We start from the raw sequence: 15,068 nt of genomic DNA, 5'->3' as shown, positions 1-15,068 counted from the left end.
TGTCTGAGTGTTTTTCTCGGTGTTCTCTGAATTGTCTGGTTGGTCTCGGTTTTGCGGGAACAGGTTTCTGCTTCATGGAGTGAAGGTTGTGCAAAAAGGGTGGCGCCAAGTCAAGCCAGTGCCAGGTCAGGCTGCTGCGGGCTAGCTGCCCACTGAAAAAAGAGTTCACGAGTAGGTTCGAGATTACGATATGAGTTTCTTGACCTACGGGTTGGCTGCGCTGTCAGATTCTTGGTGGAAGGGGTGGTATCATTCACGTTTAATGGATGGTTCTGGTCACACGTTGTCAGCCAAAAATGCTCGATCATCAGCTACTACTACTGATATAGATATGCTGGGAAGCAAGGTGTGAGGCTATTCTCATCTCCGCTCTTGCCTTCTGAGAGGCATCAATGTACAACACAGGCTTATGGTTCGTCATGGTCGATCACTGTTTTTTGGCTTCTATCCTTTTGGATGTGATGAAGTCGGCGCAATTCTCAGACTCTTCGTTCATACTTTTGTCTCTTTATATTATACCATTCGTGTGCCAATTCGTCCCCGTGTCATGGTTTATTGGTTTGGGGTTTGGGCTGGTCTGTCGTCAATTGATGAAAGCTTGCCAACACTAGCAAGCCCGTCGAAACCAATTACGCTCAGATGGTGGACGTGGGTGGCGCCACTCGTTTCTGTCACCAAGGGAGCTCGAGTGCTCGAGGGCCAGCTAGCCTAGCCAGGTGCCAGTTGCCAGCGGCCAGCCACCACCAGTCTTGAGACATTTCAGTGTGACCCAATTGACTTTTGATGATCCCGTTGGTTGCTGTCTTGTTTTTCATCAGCGATTATTTCGTTGGCCTAGAGAGGACGGGCTTGAGACATGGTGAGCTGGATGAACTTTCATGTTAATTGGTGCAGGGTATTGAATGATGCCTGATTCCATGTTGCTGTTCCACTGCGACCATGCCTTTCCTTGTTGAATTGTATTGGTGTCACTCCATCAAGCGTCAAACAATAAAGTGCATAGACTACCCAGGCTCACGCTGACAAGAACCGCCGCCGTCCTCGGCCACAACGAGTATTACAGATGTCCCCTGCAACTAAAGGGACTCGAATTGCCGCATCCATATGGCAATGAGATCGTACAGCTCAATGGAGACACCATCGTGTGCCCATGTCAGCGGGTCGATGGACTTGCCGTCCTTGCCATCGTACACTATTCTCAACAGGCTAACTAACCCTTAGTCACGTCCAACCCATCTGCCCCTTCTCGACAACTCGTTCCGGGAGTGCAACCAAAGTTAGGTGTCTCTGTAGTAATGTTCCAACGGGTATTATTCATACTCCGGCCCTTGAATTTCCCAGCAGAGCTGGTCGTCTTTCGGCGTTATCACAATCTTGAATAGTTGAGGGCTGCCCCAACAGGTGCCTGTGTACTCCTTCGTGGCCTTGGGCGAGATTCCCGTTGTTCGACCGGTCCCAAGCTCCCTAGGAAGGTTAGGATACCATTCCAGGGTCTCGGCGACGGTCGCCCAGGCGGCTTGGACCGTCATCCAGGGTGTTGTAGCATCTGGAGATATCGTTGGTCTCAGAGGGCGGAGGCTGAAGATAAGTATGTGAGGGTCAAGAATCGGTGTTCTAACAAACGCGGAGAATGGCAGATTAATGAGGGCCTTATCAGCCTTGGATGCCGTATCGTATACAGTGTTGTTGTCGGCGTACTGTCCGCGGAAAGGGCGTGCCGAAGTTTGGTCGTTGAAGAATCGTATAGCATCTTGGCCGTTTACTGAGATGTTATTCTTACTGCCGATGACGAGGTTATCGGTCCGCAACATGGCGCTGCGGTAGCATTAAAGATCTATAGTGGTAAGGGAATCCCGAAATATTTTTTTATTTTTATTCTTTCTTGAGAAAAGAGAAGAAAGAAAGGATTCCCTTACTTCACAATTCAATTAGGGGTAGTACGAGATGTCTGCTGAGTGTCCATTCTCTATATGTGTGTATCTGTTCTAGCAATACTTCACCGCTTCGCGGCAACTAGCCTTCCAATTATCCCAGCTGCTATTCGAGTTCGCCTAGACGTCCTCCTCATTCTGGTCAGAGCATGTGCAGATGAACTTGTGCTGGGAGCCTGGCTTCGTTCGTTTCCACTGTGCAAGGCCTTGGGATTGTTCGAATCTGAGGGGCTTGGCAGGAATGACGTTCAACGCTGCTCTGTAAAGCTGGTCGGCAGCTTTGAAAGATCCAAGCCTCCATTGCCGGTCATTCCAGTGTGATCCTCCGCATCGATGTTGGGTGTTTAGATCGTAGCAGAAGAATGTGTCTACAACACAACGGATCTTTTGTAGGGCTCTCGAGGGAATCTTGATCGTCGTATGTGGAATTCCGTGTTGGTCACCGTCTTGTGATCTGCGAAATACCTTGTTCTCTTCCCGTTGCAGAAGCGCATCGACGCACACGTCAAGCTCCAACGATCTATACATGTCTCTCCGAGAAGCTGCGGTGGTGGGGGACTGGGCGTAGCTGGACAAAGTGAATTTGTCGAATTGGCTACTCAAGAAGACGCAACCAATCTGTTCGTTCCCGAAATCGAGCTGTGCTGGCGTCCTGAACCGACTCTCGATGACTTCAAGAGCTCTGTCCCTCATGAAATGATGCCAAAATCTTGTGGCAAAAATCTCTCGTGCCTTCTTGCCGTATCTACCTTGCCAAAAGGCCATGGGGTCGTTTCCCAGATGGGAAAGCTGCGGATCATTGCTTGGAGGGAACACCTTGCTGAAGTTTTCGGCCTCGTAATCGTATTCGAAGTCAATGTCGACCGTCCAAACGTCCAGTTTGACATCGTAAAAGCGCAGGGCACAGTAACGTGCCTCGCGGCTGGTGACCATGACTGCACTTCGGGTGCTCCTCTTATGAGGTATAACCTTCAGTGAGCTGCGGTGAACCAAGATATAGCGATCCTCTGCCTCAGTATGCAGCGCATCTTCCCATATATGGTGGCGAATCTCGGGCGGGAAGCTGTTAAAACGAGGGAAGGAAGACATCTTCGCCCTTGAAGTATGCTGGGAATTGTCTTTGTGGATGTGGGTGTGGTTAGTTTGCGGTTGATGGTGCGGTGTGTTGGAATCAATATGCTTGTTCTTGTCTGTCAATACTAGCAAACGTATTGAATGGAACAAATTCTTACCATGAACAGATAGAGTTCTCTGCGGGGAGTTGGCGTTTATGTGCGCTGGAATGTCGTGTGCGAGACGTGTATTGCACATCTGCCGATGGAGTAATCCTATTTACAGGCTTCACTCAGAGAATTCCCATGAGATTTATTCCATAGACGATGGATTAACGAAGGTTGACAAAAGAAGACTGGCAGTGAAGATCGAACGCTTGGTAGAGAAGTTGTGGGAGATGAAACCAGGCGGTTGACGATTGGGTTGACAATCAAGTCGACAATCAGGTCCAGGCAGTCGCCGACTAGGTCAATGATTATGTCAACGATTGGGATAATAATTAGAACAATAAGTAAGACAATGACCAGGTCGACAATCAGGACCACGCAGCCGACAATTAACTCAACGATTAGGTCGACGATATTTTCGCAACTAATAAATTACCAGTTCTGCTCTTGTGTCACGCACCGCGTGCTCTAACCATTACACCTTCAACTTCACCAACGCCTGATCACGAACTGCTCCGCAGGTTGAAAATGCTTAGCTTTTCAACACCTGGTCCTGCCTGTCACTCCTGATCGTGAATTTCCGAAGCCACAATACAGCTTAATCATTTCTCTCGAGTTTGGTAAGTTGCAACAAGTTTCTAAGTTCTCACCATCATCATCATACTGCAACTTGTCAATCAAGTTTCGCACACACTCTCCCCTTCAAAATACAATTTCTTCTGGATTGTCACTAAACAATTCCGCAGAACAATCTTCTTCATCTTCGCCAAACACAAACCTCACACATTGCCCCAAACATCATCCTTCATCCACCAAGTTCATCCTCGTCACTCGCAAAGATGGCAACGTTCCCTCGTTTCAACAGCTTCCCCCCGAGCTTCGGCAGAAGATCTGGCACGATGCCCTCCAAGAGGAGTCGAACACTCGCCTTGTCATTGTTCAGCGTGCCACCTTGAGAGTGGTGCCACACCAGAGCCTGAAGAGCCCTTCTGTGATGAACGCGAACCGGGAGTCGCGAGACTACGCCCAGAACCACTTCTACGACGTCAAGCTGGACGTGTGGCCTCTGACTCTCGACTGCAACATGACCGAAGAAATCCGTGAATGGGAAGCAACTGAAGCCGGCCAAAGTAGTCTTGATGGATATGATGCTATAGAGGTTGCGAGAGGCCATGATCAAACCTATTTCTTTCGCAACTTCTTGCGTACTTATCTGTGCCCAAAGCTCTCGGGAGCTTGTTCTCACTCAGCTGAGAAATCCGCCACCGAAAGAGAAGGAATTCCAAGGCAGCATATACATGAGCAGCCAGAATGACCGTTTCGCCCTGTCGAAGCGTTCTTGGGGTGGGTGGCCAGCTTGGCTCTTTCCACGAAACGACATGTGCGTGGTAGCACCCATAGGCCTACCCATATATCAGGCTTTGGCCGATTTCTTCCCAGATCTTCCGCAAAGTTTTATTTCCGACTACGACTACGACAATCAGCCCCTGGTCCGCCATATGACGGGACGTCTTCCCAACAATGTCGTTCAACGCATCCGACGCCTGGTATACCTACACCAGCAGCACACTCTCCAAACAGGCGCCAATGGTCATAACTGCGGTGTCGGAACCAATTGGAACACCCGGCTCTGGAAACTTGGAGCATTCAAGGGTGCTTCTGAGTTCTCTACCGCCTTTATGATGTACATCCCGGAGCATATCGACCTAGACGACCTCAGCTTGATCGAGTGGGAGAAGACTGGCCAGGACAGAGGCGCCCTGAGTTTCAACTGCAAGTGCCGCAATGAGTAGGAATGAGGTCATTTCCAGCGGAAGGGACAGGATACTGCCTGTAGTGTAGGAATATCTACGAGCACCCAGTCGGAGATCACACTCGTGGTCCGCGATTGCAATGATGCTTGACTGGCCAGCGCGTTAGTAAATAAAGCATTGAATACTACATTCCTCTCCTCTCTTCTTATTGAATTAAATTCACTTCTTACCGCTTAATAACTACTTAGGACTTGTATTCAGTTTCCACCTGGAGTAACCGCTCAAGTGCGAGCAAGAACCAGTGTAGTCTGCTTGTGTCAAGTTACGGAGGCGAACCCGCTGCGGCGCCGATCTCGAGCCCGTCAGTGCTGCGAAACCCGTGCGTGTGATATTTATACACAACCCACGCACTTCACCTCCATTCAAACGAACTCTCCATGTCACAGGAGCCGGAGGTCGCCACCCTCGATGCCACTTTACCATCGATGCGGTACACATACGTTTAATCCACGCTTCATTCGGTTCAGCTAACTCAGCCTGGTGGGAGCGGCAAGACCAAATGGAAGAAGGTCAAAGCACTGCTAATTTCGCCATCGACTGTCTGGATACAGATAACAAGGCATGAGGTATACACCGCCCCGGGCCATACGAATACAGCAAGCCCGGCTCGTGGATATCGAGACACGATGACAAGACGAGAAACAATACAATCTTCCTTCCACCGTTTCCCCATCTTGCCTGCGCGCCATCTCTCGGACAGTTTGGCCGTGCGGCGAGTAAGTGAATCTTTTCCAAATACGAGCAGGTAGAACACGGCTCTAAGCATACAGGACAGCATTGGGAATAATGTCATTCACATGACACTGCGGCAGACTATATTGGGCGCAACGTTTCCCGGGACGGGAGGGACCGCCTGGTCAGCGAGAACCACGCCCTTGCCCAAGAAAAGGAGGGAGGTCATGAGGGTGGAGGCAAAGAAGGAAGTCAGTGTTGCCAAAGAGGCTTGCGCTGCGAAGCAGGAGAATCAGTACCAATACTCATAAACACAGACGTTACTCCCCAAACATTTACTCATACACATAATGCAAAACTCTGATTGGTTTGTAGTATTTCATTATTGTTCAGATATTATAGGTAGCATCTCGTAGAGTACGATGCGTGATACATAATATAACACATTATCATAAAAAGTGTTGCTCTCCCCCTTTCCTTGTTTCAGGATGGGGGTTGGGAGGCATTTCCATATCATTTCGTTAAAGCCATAGTCAATAACGTCGAAGCCCAAAGACGCTGTTTAAGCGCAGAGCTCGGCGGTGACGTTGAGGGGAAGAGGGCAGCCGTAGACGCGCTTCTTCTGGGGGGTGCTGTAGCAGCCGGCGTCGTTGGCGTTGCAGTCGAACAGCTCGCAGCCGTCGCCGGGGGTGAGCATGTTGGGGTAGTTGGCGAAGGGGTTGCCCCACTCACTGTAGTATTGTCAGTTTATTTGTTTGTTCCCTCGCTCGTTTGTGTCTTGGAGGAGACCTGGTAAGAAGAAGGAGAAAAAACTTACGTGCTGAACTCGTAGTAGGCGTAGTCCGGGTTGGAGGAGAAGGAGTAGCCGAAGAAGAGCGGGCCGTTGAGGGTCTTGGTGGTGGCGATCTTGACGGTCGAGCCGGCGGGGCGGAACTTCTCGGCGAAGCTGCCGCCCTTGGGCACGCTGGTCAGGGCGCCCGGGGCCGAGCCGTCGAAGGGGAACGACTGCACGTAGACGGGGAAGTCGCAGTTGTTCTTGACGTCGGCGAAGCCGGCGTCCTGGGCCGAGACGGAGGCGACGAGGGTGGCGGCGGCCGCGAAGATGGTGGAGTACTGCATGGTGATGGTGTTGGGGGTGAGTGATTAATTAAGGAGGTGAGTAATAGTAGTAGTAGTGGTAGTAGTAGGAGTGAACGATGACTGGAGTGAGTGAGGTGGTGAGTATTCTCTTTCTGTTCTGGAAGGGCAGGAAAGTGACTTCATTTATAGACTGCTCGGGTGTCCCGACCTGGACATGATCCACCGTGGTATACGGTGACATACAAGGCCACTATGGTCCGGCCCCAACCATGGCCAGAGGGGAGGGGCTCCCGGTGTATAGTTGCGCTAAAGGGTAGTTCGGCATCGGTTCTTCCCATCCCTGGATCCCTGACCGCATAGCAATGTCATAAGACAGCCAGCAAGGAGTTGCTGTTGGTGTTGCTGGCTGCTCGTGGCACACGGACACCTCATACGAGGGCGGGGCCGTCAGCCCAGGCGAACTAGGCTAGGGAAGGGCGGGTTGTTGGGCTGCTAGGCCTTGGGTCTCCGCACGGTTTTCTGGGGCAGAGAAACCGGTTAATACGAGGACGAGTTGGATACGGCACGCTGTCGGCTGGCGGAGAGACTAGACGAACAACAGAACGAGCAGCAGCAGCAGCGGCAGCAGCAGGCGGCACAGGGCGGGCCAGGCTCTTGGCCAAGTATCGGTGAAGTGGCCGGTCTTTACTCGCTATGGATCACATTGCGACATGGGCCAATATGCTTCGAGCAGAGAATGTTACCCAGCTGCGCGCGACATCTCGTATTCCGGACGAACTAACACGGGCAAGGGGAGGGGGGTGGCCTGTGTATAATCCTATGTTATGTCACACTGCAGAGGGGAGGGGGAAATCGCTCTCCCCAATGGGAAAAAGCACAAAAAGAAAAAGACGCTGCACTGCTGGAGATCGAGCCGCCAAGCAGCACCTTTTCCCCAAGGAAGATCCCCGCTCGATCCGACGGCACTCAGGCACAACTGCAAATTGGTTTGGGCAAGCAGATCATGCAACGAGCCGACCTTGTGCCACGGAGGACGGCCGAAAAGGGACGTGCTTCAGTTGGCAGCTGGGCCTTTCTCGTGTTCTCTTTCTCGAAGCAGGGAAGAAGACTGAGTTCGCACGATTGTTGCTGGCAATGCTGGCAAATGCTGGCTAATAGCGGATCTCAGCGGGCGGCCCGGGGTATGGCCATTGGTGGGATTACACCCGGAATAGAATAGAGAGACGTCTGTGCTTGCTGGTGAGGGCTTGCCAGCTATTACATAAATGCCGCTAGCGTTCGTTGCAGATGCAGATGGATGGGGAAGCCCAACAGCCTAGACAGCCGGCCGTTGCCCGCCCTGTAGCCGTGTTCGCCTGCCCGCTGGGACGAACAACAACAGCGAACCACCACCCTCTCCTCCACTGCTATATTGACCAGCGACGTCCTACTCCTGCAGCGTACAGGCGAGTAAGCCAATCAAGACACAAGGCGACACGAGCTGAAGAGGATATAGTGGAACAAGTCTAGTGATACTCCTTTTTTCTCTCTCGATAATAACCCCATATGAATATTGGCAAAAGATTGATAACGACATCGGGAGACACCTAGGCTGATCATCGATTGACTGCTGATTGTGGTGCTTGCTGGCTCCCCCAACCCCCAGGGTGCACCCGTTGCACAGTGCTCAGCGCCAGTTCGGCAGGTGGTATTTTTCTTTCCCATCCATATCCACTGCCAATGGTCCACCCCAGCAATATTAGATCAATGCCATCATCAATGCAACTTGGGACAGACAGACTCCAATACTTTCCGACTTTGCCGTTGTGCAATGCAGCTGCCATCTATCCGAGTTGCCGATCCAAGTATGTATGCACATGTTGTACAGACCTACGAGCCCAGGTCCAAAGTCATTGGATGTCATTGCCGCCAAATGGTACCTTGCAGCTGATCCTGAACATGATAGGAAGGCCTAGAACTATTGGGTGCGTGAAGAAACAGGAAAGCCAAAGGCTTGATTGAGCACATTACATTTAGCAATCATGTCCAAGTTGGACGAGGCAAAACAGACGAGGTCCAAGGAAAATGACTCTTCTTGCCAAGACTACATCACCGATCCCGAGCATGCAGGTCCAGAGACGACCCTCAGTCTAGTGCAGTTTCTGTTGCATAATCGCATCAAGCTCGCTATTCCGCTTCACCGAAGCCCAGCGGCCTATCCTCCCCATCTATAATGTACAAACGCTGTGTTGATTTCAACCTGTGCTGCCAGCACCTTCCGGCGTATAGTCTATGGGAACATGTATCCCGCATGGCACCAGGCCGTCGTGATCCCCAGCGTGGTTGTCGTCGCGTTCCTCATTCCCTCCCTCCCTTCCCACCCCCAACGAGATCCCTCATCGTTATCAAATCACATACCTACGTGCTACTACGGGGGGCTTGTCCACGTCAAACCAAGAGAAGAACCCAAAACGCCGTCGGTGGTATCATTTCATGCTCATCCATATAAAACATCTTACAAAAAGTAGTCCGAGGGCCCCCTGCGGCCGGCCGGGACGTGACGCATGTCGTCGGGCACGGCCGAGAAGATGCTGAACTTGGGATCCAGATTCCGGTCGACCGTCATGATGGACGCAACGTTGCCGCAGCGGTAACAGTAGTTGGGCGCAGACCACACCGTGACGACCGAGTTTTGCGGAAAGTGATACTGAAGCAGAATGTTAGCGAGCCTGCCTCGAGACCCAAGCCATGGACAATCCAAGCAAACATACCTTGTAGCCTTCGTTAACGAGCTGGTGGGCGCGGGCAATCAGCTTAAGGCCGTTGACGTGGTTGAACTCGGTGGCGACCTTGTCTCCAAATAGCCAACCCGCGCCACGCGGACTAATAGCCCACGTCTCGACGTCTTCCGGGTCGCTCCAGACGAGATCGCAGAAAGCACCCTCATGAGGAATTTCCTGGGCTCGCGCCACGACCCGGATCTGGTCGATGGTCCTGATCTCGGGACTCAAACCGCCGTGGACACACAGGATCTCTCCGTCCACAATCGCTGCCAGCACGAGGAAGTCGAAAACTTGGCAGCAGGCCTTCCAAACAGACGCATTGCCGTACTTCTGCTGGCACTCCTCGTAGAAACCGTAGACCTGGGTGATTTGTCGCGACTCGTGGTTTCCGCGGACGAGCACTATTCGGTCCGGATACCTGTTGTCCGGTTGTCAGCACGCGCAACATAAAAACGGCGGGAAGGATGGGGGCGGGCAGCGTACTTGGCCTTCAGGCACATCAGCAATGTAAAGGTCTCTAAACTGAAGTAACCCCTGTCCACGAAATCACCCAGGAAAACAAATCGGGTATCGGCATTGTTGACTGGCACGGAAACTTCTTGCGATGACGTGGGTCGCGACGAGTTCATGACTTCGGTCGCATCCTCGTCCTCGTCGTCAGCAGTCGCCTCTTCACCCTCGGTCTTGGGGACTTCCTCGGTGCTCTTGATCTTCTTCTTCAGCTTCGGCTTGGTAATCGTGGTAGGAGGCTCGATCATGTCGGCTGTGATGACGGGCTTGGCGCTCAGAGGGGGTCGAGGGCGGGCTCGCCGGGCATGCCGCCGCTCACCCGGAAGAGCTCGAGCAAGTCGTAGAACTGGCCGTGGATGTCGCCGCAAATGGTGACGGGGGTGACGACGGGCTGGATGTTACTTTCTGTGATGCACACGTGTCAGGGCCAATGATGCGGAGGGACAAATCTGGCGGCGGTGCGCAACGTACCCTCCATCAGGACTTCCTTCACTATTTCGCAAAGCTCCTTCATGACGGGCTCGGGCAGGTAATGGCATTGCTTGGCTTCCTCGAGCCACTCGTCGAGACCAGCGCCGGGCCGCAGCTTGGCCGGGCCAGGCTTGGGCACACCGGGACGGGCGGGCATGGTGGGTGGCGGAGATGCTGACGCTCGGGATCAATACGAAGGAAATGGCGGATCGGCTTTCCAATGCTGGATTGGAAGGTGTGTCCAGGCTGCCCCCGTCTTTTCGAAGTGGGAGGGGTTGTGGGTGGGTTGTGAGGCGCCGACGAGGTGACTGTACATAGGTCAGTCCGCTCGAGTTATGTCCAGTCAGGGCAATCGATGGTCCGGCCTGGACAAGCCCGAAAGGTGGATGAAGGGGGTGCCAGCGTCGTCGAGGCTGCCACAAGTCACCACCTTCTCGAAAGGGTTAGTAGTAGCAGATAAGGCTGATGGATGAATAATCCAAGAAAACGAGGAAAGCGATGCCCAGGATCCACTTGACTCCCGGCTTCGACTTGCAAGCTTGGCCATGTGCTTCCCGTGCTTCCCGTATCCGATTCGGTGGAATGCAGCATTGCCATTCCCGTCTAATGGTGGGGGAGCCGACGAGGTCAATCTGAGTTTCCGCTCTGGCGCTGTTTCTGTCTCAGTCTTACCTCTTTTGTCGCCTGAATCTCTGTCTGCATTGCCAGCCTCGAAAGTTGCGACTCCAACATCAGCTTTCCCACTCTCAACTTCAAATTGCCGCTCTACGTTCCGACTCACTACGTATGGGGACAGGGTAGACAGACTCCCACCACTGTACGCCGCCTGAATCAATTCCAAACCCCCCTCACGACTGCGCCCAACCGACCAACTTCCCTCAAAGACATTCTTCCATCGCCAGTGCATGGTAAAGCCGTTGCGCTTTCCGAACCATGACATTGACCCTTACATTGAGCCAGCCCTTTTATTCCGACGTGCCTCCGTAGCACAAGTCCCGCCAAACTCTCAATTATCTCGACCGTTAACTTTCGGCCGCACCCACCAACCAACCCACACTTCTCCCCATCGCATTCCACCACACACACACACCAGCCATGGCCTCGGTGGCATCCTCACGAAAGGCCAATGGCACCAATTCGTCCGAAAATACCGGGAAGCCCGACGCGCCTAAGAAGACCAAGGCTCCGGCTACGAGCAAGAAAGTCAAGATTCGCCGCCTTCCACCTGGCATGACGGGAGACGAGTGTTGGAATCTTCTCGGCGACGAATGGAAGGTGGAAAACGGCAAGGTGGACTGGATTCGCTTCGATGCCGGCAAGGTCGCCAGTGGCCCATTCAAAGAATCCAAGCCCGCCACAGCCTACCTTCGCCTCATCGATGCGACGCAGGACTTTGCAGCTCTCGCACAGCTCGTAAAAACCCCGGACATATGGCGCGATGCGAAAGACACGTTCAACGATCCCTGCCTCCGGGCCCCCAGAGCTCGTCGTCGCCGAATTCCCCAAGGTCGCCATGGGCAAGGCCCGCATTGACCCCAGACAAGGCACCATCGACACGGATCCGACGTACATGGCTTTCCTGCAGCAATTGACGGAGCCTATTACGAGCATCAGAGACGCCGACCTCGGGGACGAAGACGATTCTGCGAAGAGCAAGCCCAAAGGTGACTAGTACCCCCTTGGTCACTTTTATTAAGGAGAAAAAGGAGGCCAAGGCCAAGGAAGCCGCTGCTGCGAAGAGCGCGAAGCAACACGCTCGGCAGGAGTCCTCGGGAGTGGGGAAGAACAAGGAAAACGAAGATACCAAGAAGAAGGGCAAAGGAAAGGAATCCAAATCCTCGGACAAGACGGAGAAGGCGTCTGACAAGGGCAAAGAGAAGGACAAGCAGCCAGTCAAGATCATGAAGAAGGCAGCCCAGCAGGAAGCAGCCGAAGCCGCCAATACCGTCGCTGACCAGATTGCTGCGAGCAAGACAGCCGATGACGTCGCGGTCCCCAAGAGCAGACGTGCGGGGATCGCCGCGGCGGCTAAACTCTTGCAACGCGATCTTGGTCTTTCACCGGGCAGCGCTCATAGAAGAGCCCGCCAGGATGCTGCCAAAGCGGATACCACAACGAAGCCCGAGCCCACCAAGGCCCCCGAGAAAGAAGAGGAGAAGCCGAAGGAGAAGGAGAAGGGCCGGGAGAGAGAGAAGGACAAGAAGGGCAAGAACGCCGAGACTCAAGAGCCTACGGTGCCTACCGGGCCCAAGATGCAGAGTACGGAAGGCTCGCGGCGGTCCCGTGGGAAAGGCAAAGCGGCCGCGGTTGCAGAATCCAGCAAAGGAAAGGCAGCCGCTGAACCTTCCAAGCCCACCACGGGACCTATCATCCTCCTGAAGAAGGAGAACAAGAAGGAAGAGGCCGCCCCCACAAGCTCCGCTTCGCCTGTGGCGCCAACCCAAAGCTCGACCGCCTCGAATTCGACACTCGCACCACCCACCGGTCCGAAGGCTGCCGCAGGTGGAAAGGGCGCCGCCTCGTCGGCCAAGGCGAACCAGTCCCAGAAGAAAGGCGCGCCTCAGCCGGCAGCCGGGACGACGCGCGCCTTCGTCAAACACGCCAACCCGTCGCAGGGAGTGACGGAGCCCCTGCTGAAGCAGGCCATGGAAGCGTTCGGGGCCGTCACCTTCGTCGAGATCGACAAGCGCAAGGGCTTCGCCTACGTCGACTTCGGGGACCACGCGGCGCTAGCCAAGGCCATCGCGGCCAGCCCGGTCCCCATCGCCCAGGGCACCGTCCAGGTCCTGGAGCGGAAGGACAAGAAGCCCGCCGCGGCCGCCGCTCCTGCTGGCCCCGCTCCGCCGACGGCGGCCCAGCCGGCGCCCGCTGAGAAGCCGGCCCCCGAGGCGTCGGCTGCGGCGGCGGCGCCGTCGGCTTCGGAGAAGCCTAAGAGGGGACGGGGAGGCCGGGGTCGACGGGGCGGTGGTGGCGGTAAGGAGAATGCGGGGAATTCTGCGGAGGGGAAGGGGTCTGCTGCTCCTTCGACTACTTGAAGAAAGCGGGAAGGGGGTCTCTTGATTCACGCGGGAAATGATGACTAAACGAGTGATTCGTGCGGCCCGAGATTTGATCGTTTGGAGTCATCTTAGAAGACGAATGTTTGTGTGACGCCAATCCTTCCACTTAGTACCCAGTGACGACTACGATAATGCTTTCACGCGGTGTTCATCAGTAATGTCCGCGTGGTGCATTGCGGAGATCGACGAAGGAGAAGCAGGACTCCGTCTACGGAACAAGGATGACCTGCATAAAGGGTAGCAGCGACACGCTGGCTCGTTTATTGGCGCGCCATACACCCTTCGCAGTGGTCATGCAGGAAGCCGTTGAAGATATGTAGCGAGTATCTCTAGATAGTCGCGCTTACACCGAGCGGAGTCGGTCTCTACGGGTTCGTCAAGCAGTGGTCTAGGTAGATGAATTTCGGTATATTTCATCAATTAGTCGACACATGACTTTATGTTGTGAATTTCGCATCAGTCGGAGTTCACCTTGCATTGGATCGATATATTAACTAAACGTACCCCCTTTGATGCAGTCTTTATTCCCGACACTGCAGATCCATCGGCCGCCATTGCAGACCGTGTCCCGGGTGTTAATGAAGCTGGAGTGATAATTGTCGCCAAGAGGCGTGTGGTCAATTGACGAGGGGGTTAGACAAGCTCCTCCACCTCTTCTTGATCGTTCCGCTTGACGTCGTCCAGCGCGTCAGCTCGGCCCCGGCCGCCCCCGTCCTGCCTGCCGGTCCGTAGAGCGACCCAACAGACGCGGCCCGTCGACCTGGGTCGAAGAGGAGTCGAATCGGCTCTCGAACCCTGGTCGCTTTCGTGCCCCCGGCTGGGGCGAGAATGTCGTGGAGACCTGCGCGCCAATCTTCCCCAAGGCGTGCGCCATTGTCTCCGGGGAGGGGAAGGTCGATCTAGAACTCCGGACAGCATAATTATACCCCATAATCCCCTAGTCGGTCGCCTGACAGGGCCTGCGGGGGGCAGCTGACCATAGCCTAGCTGTACCACAGATAGTCAGTCCGGCTGATGCAGGCCGTCGGTTGCTCTGCAGAGCTCCGGGGATTTTGCGGTCAAGCTTTTCTACGATGCCTTTCCAAGAGGGACCAGGCCCCAAAAGACCGCCCGGACGGGCAATTCTGGAATATGATGATGGCCAATCGGGCGTGGGGGCTAGACTCCAAAAGGCATCGGGTTGAGATTTGTTCCCCTGATTTCGGGGCGCGCTAGTTCGAATTTCAGCCCTGATCCATCGAGCTGAGCGGTTAGATGACAGCTGAGATGCGGAAAAGCAACTAAGGCTCGCGCAACCAAATGCCACTATTGACAGAAGTGTGCACGCAATCGCCGTTGCTGGTTAGATCGGACCGCTCGCTGGCTTTGGATCATGGAGGCGATGGCCGAAAAAGAACAGTAGTCTCATGGCCGCCCTTCCTATATCTTCTGCCCTGGGCCGGGGAGACGTCTCGGCCAGCCTGGCGATCTTGGTTACTCGTCTTGCCATTCCGCTGTCGTTCGGTGGTTATTGTCAAGTATGGCGGGCTTCAAGATCCTTTCGCTGGCA

At 54.1% G+C, this 15,068-nt stretch overlaps 9 protein-coding genes across 9 annotated transcripts; 2 read left to right on the top strand and 7 right to left on the bottom strand.

Annotated features, from left to right (window-relative positions):
- Positions 1-1,076: 1,076 nt before the first annotated feature.
- Positions 1,077-1,811, bottom strand: PG998_010214 (beta-lactamase domain-containing protein; the record flags this gene model as incomplete). The annotated part of the gene is made up of 2 exons (XM_066877030.1): positions 1,077-1,206; positions 1,321-1,811. The coding sequence occupies 2 exons, from the start codon at positions 1,809-1,811 to the stop codon at positions 1,077-1,079; spliced, it is 621 nt and encodes a 206-aa protein (XP_066729186.1).
- Positions 1,812-2,051: 240 nt separating this feature from the next.
- On the bottom strand, positions 2,052-3,020 carry PG998_010213 (uncharacterized protein; the record flags this gene model as incomplete). Its single annotated transcript, XM_066877029.1, has 1 exon — positions 2,052-3,020. The coding sequence occupies one exon, from the start codon at positions 3,018-3,020 to the stop codon at positions 2,052-2,054; it is 969 nt and encodes a 322-aa protein (XP_066729185.1).
- Positions 3,021-3,956: 936 nt separating this feature from the next.
- PG998_010212 (uncharacterized protein) lies at positions 3,957-4,325 on the bottom strand (the record flags this gene model as incomplete). The annotated part of the gene is made up of 1 exon (XM_066877028.1): positions 3,957-4,325. The coding sequence occupies one exon, from the start codon at positions 4,323-4,325 to the stop codon at positions 3,957-3,959; it is 369 nt and encodes a 122-aa protein (XP_066729184.1).
- A 205-nt stretch (positions 4,326-4,530) lies between these two features.
- On the top strand, positions 4,531-4,944 carry PG998_010211 (uncharacterized protein; the record flags this gene model as incomplete). The annotated part of the gene is made up of 1 exon (XM_066877027.1): positions 4,531-4,944. The coding sequence occupies one exon, from the start codon at positions 4,531-4,533 to the stop codon at positions 4,942-4,944; it is 414 nt and encodes a 137-aa protein (XP_066729183.1).
- Positions 4,945-6,199: 1,255 nt separating this feature from the next.
- Positions 6,200-6,756, bottom strand: PG998_010210 (uncharacterized protein; the record flags this gene model as incomplete). Its single annotated transcript, XM_066877026.1, has 2 exons — positions 6,200-6,368; positions 6,455-6,756. 2 exons carry the CDS (start codon positions 6,754-6,756, stop codon positions 6,200-6,202), a joined length of 471 nt encoding a protein of 156 aa, XP_066729182.1.
- Positions 6,757-9,211: 2,455 nt separating this feature from the next.
- On the bottom strand, positions 9,212-10,237 carry PG998_010209 (protein phosphatase; the record flags this gene model as incomplete). The annotated part of the gene is made up of 3 exons (XM_066877025.1): positions 9,212-9,403; positions 9,468-9,897; positions 9,963-10,237. The coding sequence occupies 3 exons, from the start codon at positions 10,235-10,237 to the stop codon at positions 9,212-9,214; spliced, it is 897 nt and encodes a 298-aa protein (XP_066729181.1).
- Positions 10,238-10,263: 26 nt separating this feature from the next.
- On the bottom strand, positions 10,264-10,617 carry PG998_010208 (serine/threonine-protein phosphatase ppe1; the record flags this gene model as incomplete). Its single annotated transcript, XM_066877024.1, has 2 exons — positions 10,264-10,394; positions 10,461-10,617. 2 exons carry the CDS (start codon positions 10,615-10,617, stop codon positions 10,264-10,266), a joined length of 288 nt encoding a protein of 95 aa, XP_066729180.1.
- Positions 10,618-11,555: 938 nt separating this feature from the next.
- On the top strand, positions 11,556-13,495 carry PG998_010207 (Smg-4/UPF3 family-domain-containing protein; the record flags this gene model as incomplete). Its single annotated transcript, XM_066877023.1, has 3 exons — positions 11,556-11,873; positions 11,944-12,124; positions 12,186-13,495. The coding sequence occupies 3 exons, from the start codon at positions 11,556-11,558 to the stop codon at positions 13,493-13,495; spliced, it is 1,809 nt and encodes a 602-aa protein (XP_066729179.1).
- Positions 13,496-14,152: 657 nt separating this feature from the next.
- On the bottom strand, positions 14,153-14,393 carry PG998_010206 (uncharacterized protein; the record flags this gene model as incomplete). The annotated part of the gene is made up of 2 exons (XM_066877022.1): positions 14,153-14,279; positions 14,314-14,393. 2 exons carry the CDS (start codon positions 14,391-14,393, stop codon positions 14,153-14,155), a joined length of 207 nt encoding a protein of 68 aa, XP_066729178.1.
- Between the last annotated feature and the right edge of the window lie 675 nt (positions 14,394-15,068).

This window comes from Apiospora kogelbergensis (genome assembly GCF_038363985.1).
Source record: "Apiospora kogelbergensis strain CBS 113332 chromosome Unknown utg000006l_segment0_segment0, whole genome shotgun sequence".
In the NCBI taxonomy this organism is placed as follows: Eukaryota; Fungi; Ascomycota; class Sordariomycetes; order Amphisphaeriales; family Apiosporaceae; genus Apiospora; species Apiospora kogelbergensis.
The sequence above is the reverse complement of the archived record's forward strand: the minus strand, read 5'-3'. Positions and strand labels throughout refer to the sequence as shown.